At 32.4% G+C, this 15,309-nt stretch overlaps 1 protein-coding gene across 4 annotated transcripts; it reads left to right on the forward strand.

The window, feature by feature from the left end:
• Window positions 1–6,766: 6,766 nt before the first annotated feature.
• LOC112802052 (general transcription and DNA repair factor IIH subunit TFB5) lies at window positions 6,767–9,848 on the forward strand. 4 transcript variants are annotated; one of them, XM_025845049.3, is made up of 5 exons: window positions 6,767–6,897; window positions 7,094–7,150; window positions 7,322–8,089; window positions 9,219–9,284; window positions 9,510–9,848. In XM_025845049.3, exons 4-5 carry the CDS (start codon window positions 9,250–9,252, stop codon window positions 9,685–9,687), a joined length of 213 nt encoding a protein of 70 aa, XP_025700834.1. In that variant the 5' UTR covers window positions 6,767–6,897; window positions 7,094–7,150; window positions 7,322–8,089; window positions 9,219–9,249; the 3' UTR covers window positions 9,688–9,848. The 4 variants fall into 4 exon arrangements, with proteins under 4 accessions (XP_025700834.1, XP_025700835.1, XP_025700836.1 ...); XM_025845050.3 differs by having other exon boundaries at window positions 7,340–8,089; XM_025845051.3 differs by having other exon boundaries at window positions 7,886–8,089.
• Window positions 9,849–15,309: the final 5,461 nt, after the last annotated feature.

Below are 15,309 nucleotides of genomic sequence, written 5' to 3' on the forward strand. Positions count from 1 at the left end.
TCAACTGGAGTAGCAGCTGAAGAAGAAGGAATTGATGACGATGAAGCTAGAGAGCAAAAAGCTAATTGGGAGGAGATCATATAGGCTGCACATGCTGCACATGTTGCAGATGAGGAAGACCTTACTCAAAATCACCCAGAAAGTCAGCCTGATGAGGTAAATAATTGTGTTTTAGCCAACTTTATTCTTTGCAAAATGTTGGACCTGAAATTGAGAAAGCCTTTTTTTTTAAAACTAAACACCCTATTGATACATAACACTGAGCCTGATGTGTTTACTACAACAACTGATGCACCCCCTAATGCCAATACTACACCAGCAACCATATTAGAAGCAGCACCTCCAGTGGCAGCAAGGCCACTAGCACCAACACCATCAATACCACCAACAAGAGGAAGGGGCAAGACCACTCGAAGAGGAACAATAGCAAGCTCAGCAACACCTCCCACTCTCACACAAAATGTTGCAGCTGCACCACCACCCCTACTCAACCTAGGGTTGTCAGGCATGCTGCTGGGTCTAAATCTCAGATCCCACATCCTCCAACCAATGCTGCAGGACCAAGTATTGGGTATGGGTCAATGCCACAAGGTCCATTGGTTAAGCCCACTCTTCAAGTCCAACCTTCAGCCACATTTAAGCCACCAACTGTGACTAGGAAAACCATGGCAGCAACGAGCCTAGCCACACAGAGCAGGTTCACAGGCTTCATGCCCACCCCATCCTTAAAGAAGAAAAAGCAAACTGGACCACCACCATCAAAGCCTTCAGCAAGCAACAAGAAGTGACCTTACTTTTTTGGGTTTTTATTTTGTTTTTAGTTTCATGTTGGACCTGATGTAGTTATTTTGCACCTAAGTGCCATTATGGCATGTTAAGTGCTAATCAAGTTTTTTGTGATTTTGTTACTGTTGGGATTAGTAGTACTTGCTATTTGCATAAGTGTCACTATGCCATGTTAGATTTTTTTGGGGCTGGCTTGTGTTATTTGGGTCTAAAGTATGTTAATCTGAATACTTACGGATTATGATTTCATGCTATGAGACAAGTCTTTTATTCAGCTTCTGATTATGGCATCTTTTCTTAAATGCTTACCTATCTTATATATAGCTTGCTCACAATTCAGCAACAATAACTCAGTCACAGAATAATAATAACATAGCATCCATTACTTCATCTCAATTACAATGAGGAGAACCTTACAAAGAAATAAAATTTCATTCTTAACTCTTAAATTTAACCATTGTCTTCCTACTTAGCCAAACAAAGCATACTCAAAACCAAATTTAACCCAAACAATATACAGATAACAATCAACAACAACTCAACCCGCTTCAACTGCTCCTTCATGTCATTCACAACAGAGAGCACCATCATCAGCCTATCCATTTCCCGGCCATCATTACACTCCAGATTGATTCTGCTTTTCTTCTTTGGTTCTGCTATGCCCACCATGTTGCTATTTTCTGAAGAAACTTCTCCTTTCACATATTGCTATTCTATTTCATCCAACCATTGAAAATACCCCCAACGTCTTTGTGTGTTCTAGCACGGCACAAAAATTTTATGAATCAGAGTGCGATCGAAAACTAAATCTAAATAAGTGGAGAAAACAAACCCAATAAGATTGTATCATTTTGTCACGTATCCATCAACATTCTAAGCTTACTTTCCACATAGGGCAAGGTAGAAACTATCTATCAGGGTTGCTACTTGTCTTCGACTTCAACGGAACCACTAGAAGGGGACAAAAGCAACACCCATCGTAGATTTTACTCACAATTCCTGAACCCCCATCCACGTCGAAGGCTTGAATGGATGAGTGCTTTCTCACTGTTCCACCTTTTTCACGAGTCCTAGTTGCTTGCATCTTTCCGATTGGGATCCTGCTCTACGAGTGAACGAAAAGAGCAAAATTGAGTTTTAGGAAAAGATTAAATTAAGACAAAAACTAGATTAATTAGGTTAACTTAATTTCCAGCTAGGATAAGCATAGTTTTAATTAGAAATTTCATCTAATATAAAACTCATCTTATCAGCAAAAACCGGCGTCCACGTAAACATCGTATTCACCGGAGCTATGGTCCGGCAAGCACGTGGACACGCTTGACAAAAATTTTAAACATTTAAGTACCTTTTTGTCAATAACAATAGTCAAATATTAAAATATTAGTGTTTGAATCTTTCGAGTACCAAATTGGTCATTACCTCTTAGTAAATATGTTAATTATAAAATATTTTAGAACGTTCCTCATTCATCCTAATTCTCTCGTTTATCTGATTAATTATTTTTTTTTCGGTTCCTAATTTTCTAATTAAAATAAGTTCATTTTTTATACCATTACAATATAGGTGCAACAATAATGACCGATACATTTTATTTCATCTTTCTTAAGGTTATAATTGAATGTATATGTATTATTATATTTCACATGTATTATAATTTTAAAAGGTTGATCCTTGAACATCCTTATTAAACAATGAATGTTGTATTTTTAGTTTATTAATAATAGGTGATTTTTTTAGAAATACTTTATTTTTTTTTATTTTTGGCCATTACACAAATCACGTACCTACTCACTCATACTAAGGTTATTAAACTCCATTCCAATCCCTTTGAAAATCGAATTTGGTGCAGCTCTTCAAGAGACACTTCAAGAGACAGTCAAATTTACCATCTCATCCAAGCTTCAGCTGCACTATATTCTTATTATTTTAACGAGTAAATAGTTAAATTAATCCTTAAAAAATTATTCATATTTTAAATTGGTCTCTGAAAGATTTTTTTAATTAAATTTATTTTTTAAAAATTTTAAATTAGTCATGTTAATACTTCCATCATTTTGTTTGTTAATAATATCAAAATTTGCTAATGTAACGTTAAATGACACCTCAATACACACCTAAAAATCTTAATAGACTATTAACATGATTAGTTTATTAAATTAGATCAAATCAACTCCAAATTGAGAGATTCTAATTCCTCAAGTTTCTCCCTACAAATAAGTTTTGATTTGATCTAATTTCATAAATTTATTATCTTAATAGTCAATTAAGATTCTTAGATGTGTTTTCAGAGGCGGAGCTAGACTAACTATTTAGGGAAAACGGTGTTTAATAATTTACTAAAAAGTTATTTTATATTACTATTTCTATTGATAAAATTAAAAAAATTAAATATATAATCTCAATCAAAGTAAGACAATAATAATATATAAAAGTTACCACTTACAATTTTGTATCATGAAAAGGCTATTCGACGTTTTTTTTATTTTTAAAATCATCTATAATTGAATTTGTGTCGAAAATAGCTGCTAATTCTTTTTCTATATAAATGACCGAATTGTCTATAAGAAATTCATCAGCCACATCTTACTTCGAAGTCTTATCTTAACAATTTTCATTGCTGAAAAAGTTCTTTCTGTTGTTGCTGTAGATACTGGTAGAGTCAAAACACGACATATTAATCTATCAACCATATGATAAGTTCTTGATTTTTCCATTTCTTGTAACTTATTGCACAATTCAAAAAGTGTACTAATGCCTTTCAAATAATTTGGTATATCATGCTGATAATGTTACAACTGAGATTTGAAAATATTTAGCTCATTAGAAGAAAAGTCAAAGGGATAAATCTTCTCTACTAACTTGCTAATTTCTTCAATATTAAATGATTTGAAATTGTTCTTAGAATCCAAAGCACAACTCAAAGTCAAAAGCTCTATTGTTTGCTCATTAAATCTACTATTCAACTCTTGTATTTGAGAGTCAATTGTTGCTAAGAATACATCTATTCGATAATGATGCTCAACTATCACACTTGGTTGACGAAATCGACCTCTTCCAAAAACATATTGTGCGCTTATATTAGGGACTTCAATTTCATACTTTTCACAAAAATCTTTAACATTTGCAAGAAAATTGCACTATCCACTATCTCTTAATTGTTGAGGAAGTAACTTTGATGCAGAAACAATATGCATTGCATTAAGAATATATTGAGATTGTTGTTGCAGTGCTTGGCAAAGAACATTAGTAATTCCCATAATCTCTTTCATCAAGTGTAAAGTGAAAACAAATTCAAATAACAATAATATTTTACTAACACCATAAGCCTAATCTCTTTGTGCATAAGTTGTCTCGTCTTTAATAATATTATTGAGAACAATGTTGGTAGCAGTAAACATTTTTACCAAATTGCAAATAGAATTAAAGTGAGAGCTCCATCGAGTATTCCCATCTCTTTGTAAAATGCTTATTTGATTCGTACCTTTGCTTGTTTCTAATTCATTTTGAGCAACCAACTTTGCATTTTCAATTGCTTGAGCTTCTTGTAATTGATCATGTCTTTTTGAAGAAGCACTAACAATAGTAACAATATAGTTTAATTGAGTAAAAAATTCACGAATTTGAAGTATCTCTCTTGAAGCTGCCACCAATGCTAATTGTAACCTATGAGCAAAACAATGTACATAATATGCTTGTGGAGAATCTTTAAGAAACAAAGCACGCAAACCATTCCACTCACCCCGCATGTTGCTAGCACCATCATACCCTTGACCCCTAATATTTTCAACTTGGAGGTTATAATGAGAAAGGACAGAAATCAATTCTTTCTTTAAAGTTGTTGCACAAGATCAGAGAATCTCTCTTTAACAAAACCATCTAGAGTAACAAATCTTAAAACAATGGCCATTTGCTCCTTTTTAGATTCATCTCTAGCTTCATCAACAATAATACAAAATTTGGCATATCCAATCTCTTCTCTAATTGAATTTCTCACCTTAGTAGCAAGAATATGTAGAATTTCTTTTTGGACATCATTTGAAGTATACTTAGCATTTTTTGGAGCATTTCTCAAAACATTCTTTTTCACTCTTTCATTGTAAGATCCAAAAAATTTCAACATTTTAAAAAAATTACTCCTATTGCTTGAACTTTGGCTTTCATCATGTCCTCTGTATGCGCAACCTTAAAATGTCAACCATCTAATGCAATCTATAAATGCTCCTAGTCGAGTTCATTTCTTTTCAATCTCTTCTTATGTTTGCTTATGAAGAAGTCTGTCAATATGTTGTGATTGTTTCATCAAATCATCACATGATTTCAGCGCCTTATGATGAAATGAGTTGGGACCTTTGCCAATGTGATTCAAAAGAGCACATTCTTTTCCACTATTTACTTTCTTTCAATTCCTGAAACCATTCTCAATAAAATCATTTGAACCCGTATTGATTGAAGGTTCCTTAGCAAAAAGAAAGCATGGAAAACAATATATAGTATCATCTTCTATAGAATATTCTAACCAAGATGGGAACAATTTAAACCAAGAAGCTTGAAAGCGACAATGACTTTTATCACCAGAAAATGAATAATTATCAAGAATTGGTTGATTTGGCCCAACTTTAATATAAGCCCGACGGATTTCATCTCTTTGATTTGGAGGAAACTTCCAAATCATTGGTCGCATTCCAGGATCTCTTTCCAGACGAAAAACATCCAGTTGATTTGGAAGAAATCGTGGACGCTTTGAGCTATTCAATGAAAAACTTGAAGTAATAAAATTTGATGATCCCTCAAGCATTGGAGTAGTAATAGTAGAAGCATTTTCATTCTCTTGATCTTTTCTTTTAAAAAATGTATCAATGGTTTTGAACTTATTCATAATTCAAATGGCCAAATAAATTCCTATAATTAAAAATATATTTAGCAAAAAGTGTAAGTTACAATCTAAATCTTTATAAAATATAAAAATTATAATTAAATAGTTAACTAATAAAAAAACTAAATATACAAACTAACATATAATAACATAAACTTAATTAACAAATAATAATAAATTAAGTAAATAACTAAATATATAAAAAACATAAAAAAATTAGACAAGACTAACAAAAAATAACAAAAAATATAAAAGAAAATTATAATGGTAGATTAAATACAATTCATTTGTTCTATTTTTGTATGACTATGTGTCTTTATTATTAGTTTAATAATTTTATTGAAATAAAAAAGAATAAAAATAGAACTTTTTTGAAAAAGAAGAGTGAAGAATCACTTGTTAAACTACTATATCTTTTTTTAATATGCAAAAAAAAAAAAAACAAGAGTCAAAGAGGTAAAAGATAAAAAGATTAAAGAGATAAAGAAGAAGAATAGAAAAAGTCAAAAGTTGTTACCTGCAAAGTGAAAGTGGGAATAGTACGAACAAAAAGGAGGGACTGAAAAAGTGTACGAACAAAAAGGGAGGAGGGCTGAGAAATAAAAAAAGGGGCAGAAAATAGGCTATTGGACTTTTTTTTTGTATGAATTATAAGAGGGGCTGAAAAAGTGTACGAACAAAAAGGGAGAGGTTGGAAAATAAAAAAAGGGGGGCTAGACTATTTTTTTTAAATAAAAATTAAAATTTTGGGAGGGCGATTGCCCCCTTTAGTAGTATGTATCTCCGTCCTTTAGTGTTTTAGAGTGTCACTTAATGTGTCACATTAGTAAATTTTAACTTTATCAATAAACAAAGTGACGAAATGACTAATATGATTAATTTAAAATTTTTAAAGAATGAATTTGATTAAAAAAATTTTTTGAAGACAATTTAAAGAACGAATGAGTTAAGGCTCATTGCTAGAGTTCAATTTTGTTTTTGGTTAATATCCAAAAAAAAGAGAGTTCTATTTTGTTTTTGGATATATGAAATGAAGTTCTATTTTATTTTTGGGCCTAAGTGACTTTCTAAGCCCAGCCCAATGCATCTGAGAATAAGATCAAGAAAAAAAAAACGAGACTCAGCTAAGAACAAGAACAAGTGAACAACAAACAAAGGAAAACCGCTTCCTCCCGTGCCGTCGTCGTAGGGGTTGCTTCCGCTCTGTCGTTCTTCCGTCGCTGCCTCTGTTCTAGGTCCTCTCTCCTCTGATCCCTTGCTCTGGATTTTATTTCTATTTAAGCCCTTTGATTAGCTTTGATGCTTACAATTGAAAATTTCATTGTATAATATATCACGATGTTCAAGCAATTGTTTAATTTTCTTTGCTCGTGGAGTTTTTGAGTTTACATTTTTGTCTTGAATACTAATATGCATCATTTTGTTTTCTAGGTATTCCGATATAACAAGCACAACAGTGACACATTTTTCACCTGATAACCAACTTAGGTAAGTAATGAAATTGTGAAGGCTACCTATGCTTTAATAATAGGAATCAAATACAGTGAATAATGATGTTGAATTTTTTAACTTTTTGTGCATTTTTTTAGATTTACATTAGAATATATTTATGTTTTTGTGTTGATTATTGGTGATTATGTATTATTTCATTATAATTAGGTTATTCTGTTGAACTAGTTGAACATCTATAGACGGAATGGTTCGATGTACTGTTCGATTTTCAGAACATTGTAGCATTCTCTCTGCCTCTTGTAAAGGGTTAAAAACAGAGATATTGGTCCTCTATGTCATAGTTGTAAGAACCGGATCGGACCGGCCAGTTCGACCAGAAAATCGGTGAACCAGTCATTTGGCCGGTCCGGTTGAGTAAATCGACCGCATAACTGCATAAGGAACAAAATCGGAGAGAACCGTTTAAACCGCCCGGTTTTGGATTAAAACCGGTAAACCGGTGATTTTGTGAAACCCGGCCGGTTCGGAAATCTCTTCTTTTTTCTTTTCTTTTCTTACCGAAAAAGCTGTCGTTTTGTTTCTTTAAAGAGAAAAAGCCCTAACCCTGCCTAAACGGCTACCCCAATCCCCAGTACCCGTCCCCTGACCCCTGGACCTGGAGGCTGGTGCTCTGGAAGCCTCTCTTCCTCACCTCATCACACCAACAATCTCGAGTCTCAACTTCTCGAGTCTCTTCCTCCCCTCATCACACCAACACTCTCTTCCTCGCAGTCTCTCTCAGTCTCGAAGACTCTCTTCCTCTGCTTCGTCTCGCCGGCTTCACGGTGTGTCCGAGTACGTCGGGTTCGTGGCTTCGCGTCTCTCGTCATCGTCGTCGCGTCTCCTGTGTCGCTGCTGCGGTGCTACCTCTCCGTCGCGTCTCCTCCGTCGCTGCTGCGGTGCTGTCTCTCCGTCGCCGGAATCTGCCTCATCCAGGTTGGTCTCCCAACTGTGAAATATGTTCTCTGTTTTTTAGTTATTTAGTTGGATTTTAATTTGATGAAGGGAGTGAATAACTGATAGGTTAATGGCAGATTGTTGATTATGTATATATTGTTTGAGTTATACTTGTTATATTGTTGAACTAGTTAATGGCAGATTGTTGATTTTTTTGTTCTGATTCGTAGTGGGTATAGTTGTTTTTGTTGATGTAACATTGCTGTGCCAGAATCTGTCTCATCCAGATCGATCTGCAAACTAGATTTTAATTTGTTGAAGGGAGTGAATAACTGATAACTTAATGGCAGATTGTTGATCATGTATATATTGTTGAGTTATAACTTGTTATATTGTTGAACTAGTTAATGGCAGATTGTTGATTTTTTTGTTGATGGTGATGCCTTTAATAATAATGTTGCTGCATAGTGTTGGAAAATTTATTGTTAGTTTTGAAATTAGAAAAAAGAATCAATAGTATAATGTGATTTTGAAAGGCTTTTAAGACTTTAATTTGAATAATGTGACCATATATATGAACTAAAACTATATGACAAGGATAGGATTATTATTATTATTATTACCTGCTATAAGTTGGATGAACATGCCATGATGGTGAATTCAGGAGTGATTGAATATTGTCCGAGAACATTAATTCAATTGTAGTAGTACAACTAATTTTAAAGATTATTATTTTTATTGTGTCAAATTAAGATACTATTGATGATATGTATTTTAAAATTTTAAAATTTTTTACTATTTTATATTTTTTATTTATGTGGGACCAGTTTTATCGGTTTAACCAATAATTTATCGGTTGAACCAGTAAATTAGTAAACCAGTCTAACCGGTTTGATCACCGGTTCGGTTCTTACAATTATGCTCTATGTAAAGTGCAGCATCCACTTTAGAGGATAAAGTGAATCACCATAGTCATTACTCGGAAAATTAAGGATCTAGGGTTTAATCTGATACAAGTCTGCCATTGGATTAATACTTTTAAATATCATGCACACATAGTGTTGAAGGACTTGAGTTCAGCAAGTATTTTTATTATGTAGCCTTTGTATTCGATACCTCTTTTGGTGAATGCTGACTATCATATAACTTGGTCTTGGTTTCTTTTCAGGAGAAATTCTTGAAGCAATAGGTTACACATCATGGTTAATGCCATTAAAGGAGTTTTCATTTCCTGGTAACATTTTTCTTTCTTAGTGCATGTTGTTCCTATTTGAAAAGCTTTCTTATGTACTGTTAGATTTATTAATGGAGAGAGTAGTAAGTGATTTGCTCTTATTTGTTGAAGAATTTTGTGTCATTAGATTTGGTTTTCTGATAGTTAGCTGAGATAATAGCAGTCACAGTTGCAGATCTATATTCTGTTTTCTGCTAAAAAGATTAGCAAAATTGGCTTGTGCAGTGACATACCTATGGCTCAATATATCATCAATATGAATGCTTCACTTCCTGCATCTGACAAATTCATCATACATATTTTGGATAGTACCCACATGTTTGTTCAACCCCAGGTGGAACTAATGATAAGAAGTCAAATTGCCAAGTTTAGAGAGGACAATACATATGTCAAGCCCAATTGATTCCAAAAGGGCTTCTATGTCATCATCATATCATGTTATACCTGCATTGAACTACAATGAACATGTTTACACTTTTTTTTTTTTAATTGAATCTGTTATGGCCCTTTCTTGTAACCAAACTTCTTCACAGGGAAATATGATATATTGTTGTTAATATTGAATTTGTGTGCTTTTACACACCAAAGGAACCATGCACTTTAGAGGTTCCATCTTCTATATGCTTGTTTTTGCTTATTGTTCTTTCGTGCATGATTAATCTTCATTGCAGCCATTTTTTTGCCAAAAAAGAAACCAAACCATATAAATCTTGATAGGGGTGAGGGACTAATTCCTTGTGTTTCAAACTTACAAAAAATGTTATTATTTTAAAGCTCTCTGCAACTTTTGTGCACTTTGAATTGTGTTGCAATTTCCTTTGAATAGTGAATGTATTGATTCCAAGTATTGACATCCAAGTAATCCGAATAATAATCAAATCAAATATTTAAACAGGACTTGGTTTATTCTATAGTAAAATTAAATAGTGTTATTGATCAGATATAGCTCATACAGTACAACTCCAAAACCTACAAACTACAACATCACCATTACTGAGATTTGGTGCAACAAGAATAGGTTTAATAGATATGTAGTGCACATAACAACAGTATATTGCTACTAATTAGTTGCACTAGTTTCCTCAACCTTCGGAGCATCTTCTGCCACAGCCACTTCCTTTTGTTGAGCTTCTTGGTTATGATCATGATGATGGTGATGGTGGTGGCGGCGACATGGATGGTGGCCAGCATAACATGCCCTATGGCAGTGGAAATTTCTTGCACCTCTACTCATTAGGGCTCCAAACATGGTTCCAAAGCCGAAAGCAGCGCCTAGCTTAAGAGGAGTACTCATATTAATTGTGATATATTAAGGGTTCAAGATGACAAAAATCTAGTGGAATTTAATTAACTGAAGTGAAGTTTATGATGGTAAAGTGAAACAAAGTATGATATATATAATGAATGAGTATTGAGTATTCTATACTGTCGTGATGCTCACGCTTAGTTTGGGGTGACCTAGTCAAATTTACATAATATTCAGAAATATATATTTTAAAAGAAAAAAAAAAAGAAAAGATACCCCTTCTTCAAGGTTCAAGTTAAGAGAGAAATACTTGCACGACAAGACGGACCCAAACCTTAGTTTAGTACCTTACAACCACATGGCATTTTTTTCAACGTCTTGCTATATATTACAGAAACGGTTCAAAGTTTTCTCAACACTTTTCTAGCCCTTTTGACTAACAACAAATGTATTGTTTTATTTGAGAAACATCTAAATTCCAAGACCCCAAACAAAAAAACAAGAATAAACATCTAAATTGATTTAAAAGAAAAAATTAGATTGGACACTTTTTGGTTCTCGGCAAATTTTTGTTATTCAGAAAGTCTTTCAGGATTATTCCAAGGATTGATCTCTCTGCTGCTTACAATTATATTTTAGTATGTGTTTGATAAATAAGTTTTTAACAAACTTTATTATAAAATAATTAAATTTTTTAAAAATATCGCTATAAAATAAATTAATTTCTGGAGGAATCAATCCTTTTAACCGGAAAAATTCTTGAACATTTCTAAATTAAAAAAAATATATATTAAAAAATAAAATACCTGATCTAAAATTTTTTAATAACCAATTTAGTTGTTTATTCAATTTTTTATTTCATATTCTTTTTAAGTTTTTATTTCTTAAGCCCATATTTTATTTCATATTCACATGATCGTTGTTAGCTGTACCGTGTGCAAGCCCGAGGAACTATGTGTATTGGGTATGATTTTACATGAATGATTCTTTCCTCCTTAAGTCTTTATGGGCCTTGTTATTAGCCCAGATTAACAAGTAATTATGCTTAAAAAATAACGCAAAAATATATATATAATTAAGGTAAAAATAAGATCAAAACTAGTTAAGGTAACAGGTTAAGAACTAATTCGTCGCGAATCTGAGCTCCATTTAAGAGTCTATCGCTGACACTTGCTTAAACGGACGAGTGAGCTGATCACTCGACCAACCAAGTTGGTTTCCAACATGTAGTTGATGTGAATTATCACGTATCTATGAGATAATTTATTATAAAAATTATTAGAAAAAATAGGCTATATATCTTGTATAGTATTGCAAGTTAGTTATAATATTTGCGATCAATATATAATAGTTTAAGAGATAGATTTGTATATGTGTATATACGTCGACAAATACTTGATTATACAACCCTAAAACAAGTAACACCAAATTGTTGGTTGTTACTTGCTTTTGAATTGTATAATTAATATTTCCCATATAAGTTCCAACAAAGTTTTACATTATAGCAAATTATGAGACTACTCATGCATCTTTTTACCATTTTAAAACTGCATTCGGCTTTATTTGGTTTTCAGTTAAATGAGAACCTCTGTTTCCATTATTGACAATTAATATGTAGTTAAGCAAACCAAACTTATTCTCTACTCAATCAAATCGTGAAAATGGAGAATTTACATAGCTAGAGGTTGATGCAATTGGCATCTAATAATGGCAATTAAAAACTATAGAAATGGATCTGATATTGTTTAAAAAAAAAAAAAAACACTTTGCAGCATATGCTGAGAGAGCAACCTTTTTTTATTTTGGTATTGAAAATTTTAAGTAGGTTTGATATCTGTTATCTTACAAGTTAAAATATGTTTGTCAGCTTCTTTGAATATTTGCAAATATACTTATATATATTACTTACTAAAGTGTTCTGCTTTGAGCTACAAAGCTTTAAAAAAACTATGGCTACAAAAGATAATTGTTATGGTAAAATAGTTCAGGATCTTATATTTGGTTTTGGTTATAGGCGTTGCCCTTTTGAGACTCTTTTTTAAGTATTGGTCTTACGAAACTTATAATATAGCACTTTTTTTAAGAGCTGCCATCCGAATAACTTTACGACATTTCACTCGATCTTCTACTGATCAGAACCCCTTCTATAGATCTATTTTGATTGACTGCTTTCAATAAAAGTACCAGTGTAATAAGTTACACAATTTTAAGAGAACAATTACGTTATTATAATGGGAGAGCTCAAAATTTTTTTTTCTTGGTTCAGACCTCAAGGCTTAATATACCAATATTGGCCTTCATGTAGAATTTTTTTTTTCAGGTATTGATCCTATGAAACTCATAACATGCTCTTCATGTCAGTAGCTGATTTTTGAGTTGATTTTTACTAAAATTGTTTACTATATAAACAAAAATGCAAGACATATATGATAAATAATAGTTTTTGGAGGGAAAAATATCTAGGTGTTAAATTGAAAGCATGAAGTAGATGGTAGGGTCTTCAGAATGGACTAAGCAGCCCAAAAAGCTGATGGGCCCTTATTGTTTGTTGAAGGATAAAAGAAAGTTGGGTAGCATTACCATGTTGAAAACCAACTTGAGTTGGTCGAGTGGTCAGTTTACTCGTCCGCTTAAATAAGTGTTGGGGGTTTTCGCCTTGTATATACAGTAATTTATTGGTCAGCGACAAACCTTTAAATGAAATTCAGATCTGCGACAAATCAGTCCTTAACTTGTCAGATTGAAGATACGGCGGACAAAAAAAAAAAAAAAACCAATACCATGTTATATACTTATATTCCTTCTTGCACTAGCACTACCACCAAATCTTTGGCATACCAAGAAACCCTAATTCTGCTATAGTACTCCATATATGATATATCTATCCTTCTTTGATCCCCCTTTAAAAGCACACCAAAATCTTCCATAAAAGTGAAAGAACTGAATATCACCTTTTTAGGGGGTTGCTCCTTTAAATTTAAAATTGCATGTGGAAAGAGACACCTTCCTCTTTCTAATCCCATATGCCACCAACCCACCACCATCTCATTCTTTCTATCCCTTGTTTATTTAAATCATGACATACCACACAAAACCTAATTTGTTTAAACCTTTATATCAATCTGAGAAATAGTAAGATTCTCACAGCACTTGATTGTGTTTGTACCAGATCCAAAGCCGTTATACATATATATGATTTTATATTACAATGCGCTTATTAGTTAAATATAGACGAGTTTAATTCTTATACATTATTGGTAGTGATGTAAAAGTAACATACAAATATTCTATCAAAATGTATTATTTAAATCAAAATAGTTGATTTTTTTGTGCTATTTTTAATGCAGGAAAAGAATTACCAGAAAAAAATTAATTTTAGTGGCGATGTATTATTTTCAACGACAAAAATAACTGCTAACATATTATACTAACAATTAAATATTAATCGTGTTTTGTTACTAAAATATTGATAAAGACATCTTTTATAATTGTAAAAATTCTATAATTTTATCGTTATAATTCAAATTTCGCCTTATGCATGCAGCAACCAATTAGTCAGTGACAAACCCTTAAATAGAGCTCAGTACCGCAACGGATTAGTCCTTATCCTGTCGGATCGAGGATACCATAGAAAAAAAGAAAACTCAAGAAAATAATAGCCGTTGTTGTCACTTAAAGTTTGCTACTAAAACTAATTTTAACAAAGTATTAAAAAATCAAATTATAATTTAAAGGAGATTTATTTTGTTAATTAATGGTTAATGATGTAGCAATAGTTAGGGAAGATTGGAGTAGTAGATGGAGGGAATGGTACGTGGTGATTTAAAAAGGAGTAGCACAGAAACAAAAGCACATAAAAAGTTTATTCTTGTCTTGTTATTATTCCATGTTCATTCAATTCCCTCTTTATTCCCTTCCCCTCTTCAGAAACTACAATGAAATTGCCCTCTCTTTCTCTCTCTTCAACTTCATTTATATGTTTTAGCTTTATTATTGCATGCATGTCCCATGAAAGAAAAAGAACAAGTATATATCTATAGAATTAACACATGCACGTTACACATACACTCTCTCTCTTTCTCTTTCTTTCTCTCTCAATGGGATAACTACATCTATCTTTATTACTCTATAATAAATAATAATAATAATAATACATATTCAGGGGAAAAAAAGCTCGAATCTAAGACAGAATAAAGCAATAAAGAAGCCTATGTCTCTTAGTAATATCACTCTCTCTTATCTCTTTCTTATTAAGAAGAACCAAACATGAGAAAGAAGAAAAGATAGAAACTTCTTCACCAATAAAATCTAACTTGCATTGTTTTGTTTATTCAAAATCAAACTAAAGATTTTGTTCATCAAGGGTTTTGAACTTCGGTTCCCTCCTCCTCTATCATATCAATTTGTTGATAAATGTCTTTAGTAAAGTGGAGCTTAAAGAGAACATATATAGGTGAAAACTCAGGTGCAGTCGATTTCACGTGAAGTTGATAGATGAGAGTCGTTAGATGAAAATTTAGTCAAATCAGTCAAATTATTTAACAGCTCTCAGATATAAACTTCACGTGAAATCGACTGCACCTGAGTTATAGTCATCTTCATTCATTTACTCATTTTCATGTTATGTACAAAAGAGAAAATAATTAAATTGTTGGTATATTTTATGATAATTAAGCTAAGGGACCCATGGAAACTAAAAGATCTTATTGAACTTCATCTCTTAAAGTAAATTTTCTTTCTATTAAGAAAAAAACCTCATCAACACTAGTATAAAAGGCT

This window comes from Arachis hypogaea, chromosome 5 (assembly GCF_003086295.3).
Source record: "Arachis hypogaea cultivar Tifrunner chromosome 5, arahy.Tifrunner.gnm2.J5K5, whole genome shotgun sequence".
NCBI classification, from domain to species: domain Eukaryota; kingdom Viridiplantae; phylum Streptophyta; class Magnoliopsida; order Fabales; family Fabaceae; genus Arachis; species Arachis hypogaea.

Excerpts from the sequence above, each read along its gene's own strand:
- LOC112802052 (XM_025845049.3), top strand. The coding sequence starts at position 9,250 with ATGGTTAATGCCATTAAAGGAGTTTTCATTTCCTG. Across the intron at positions 9,285-9,509 it reads AAAGGAGTTTTCATTTCCTG|TGACATACCTATGGCTCAAT; the intron begins GTAACATTTTTC and ends TGGCTTGTGCAG.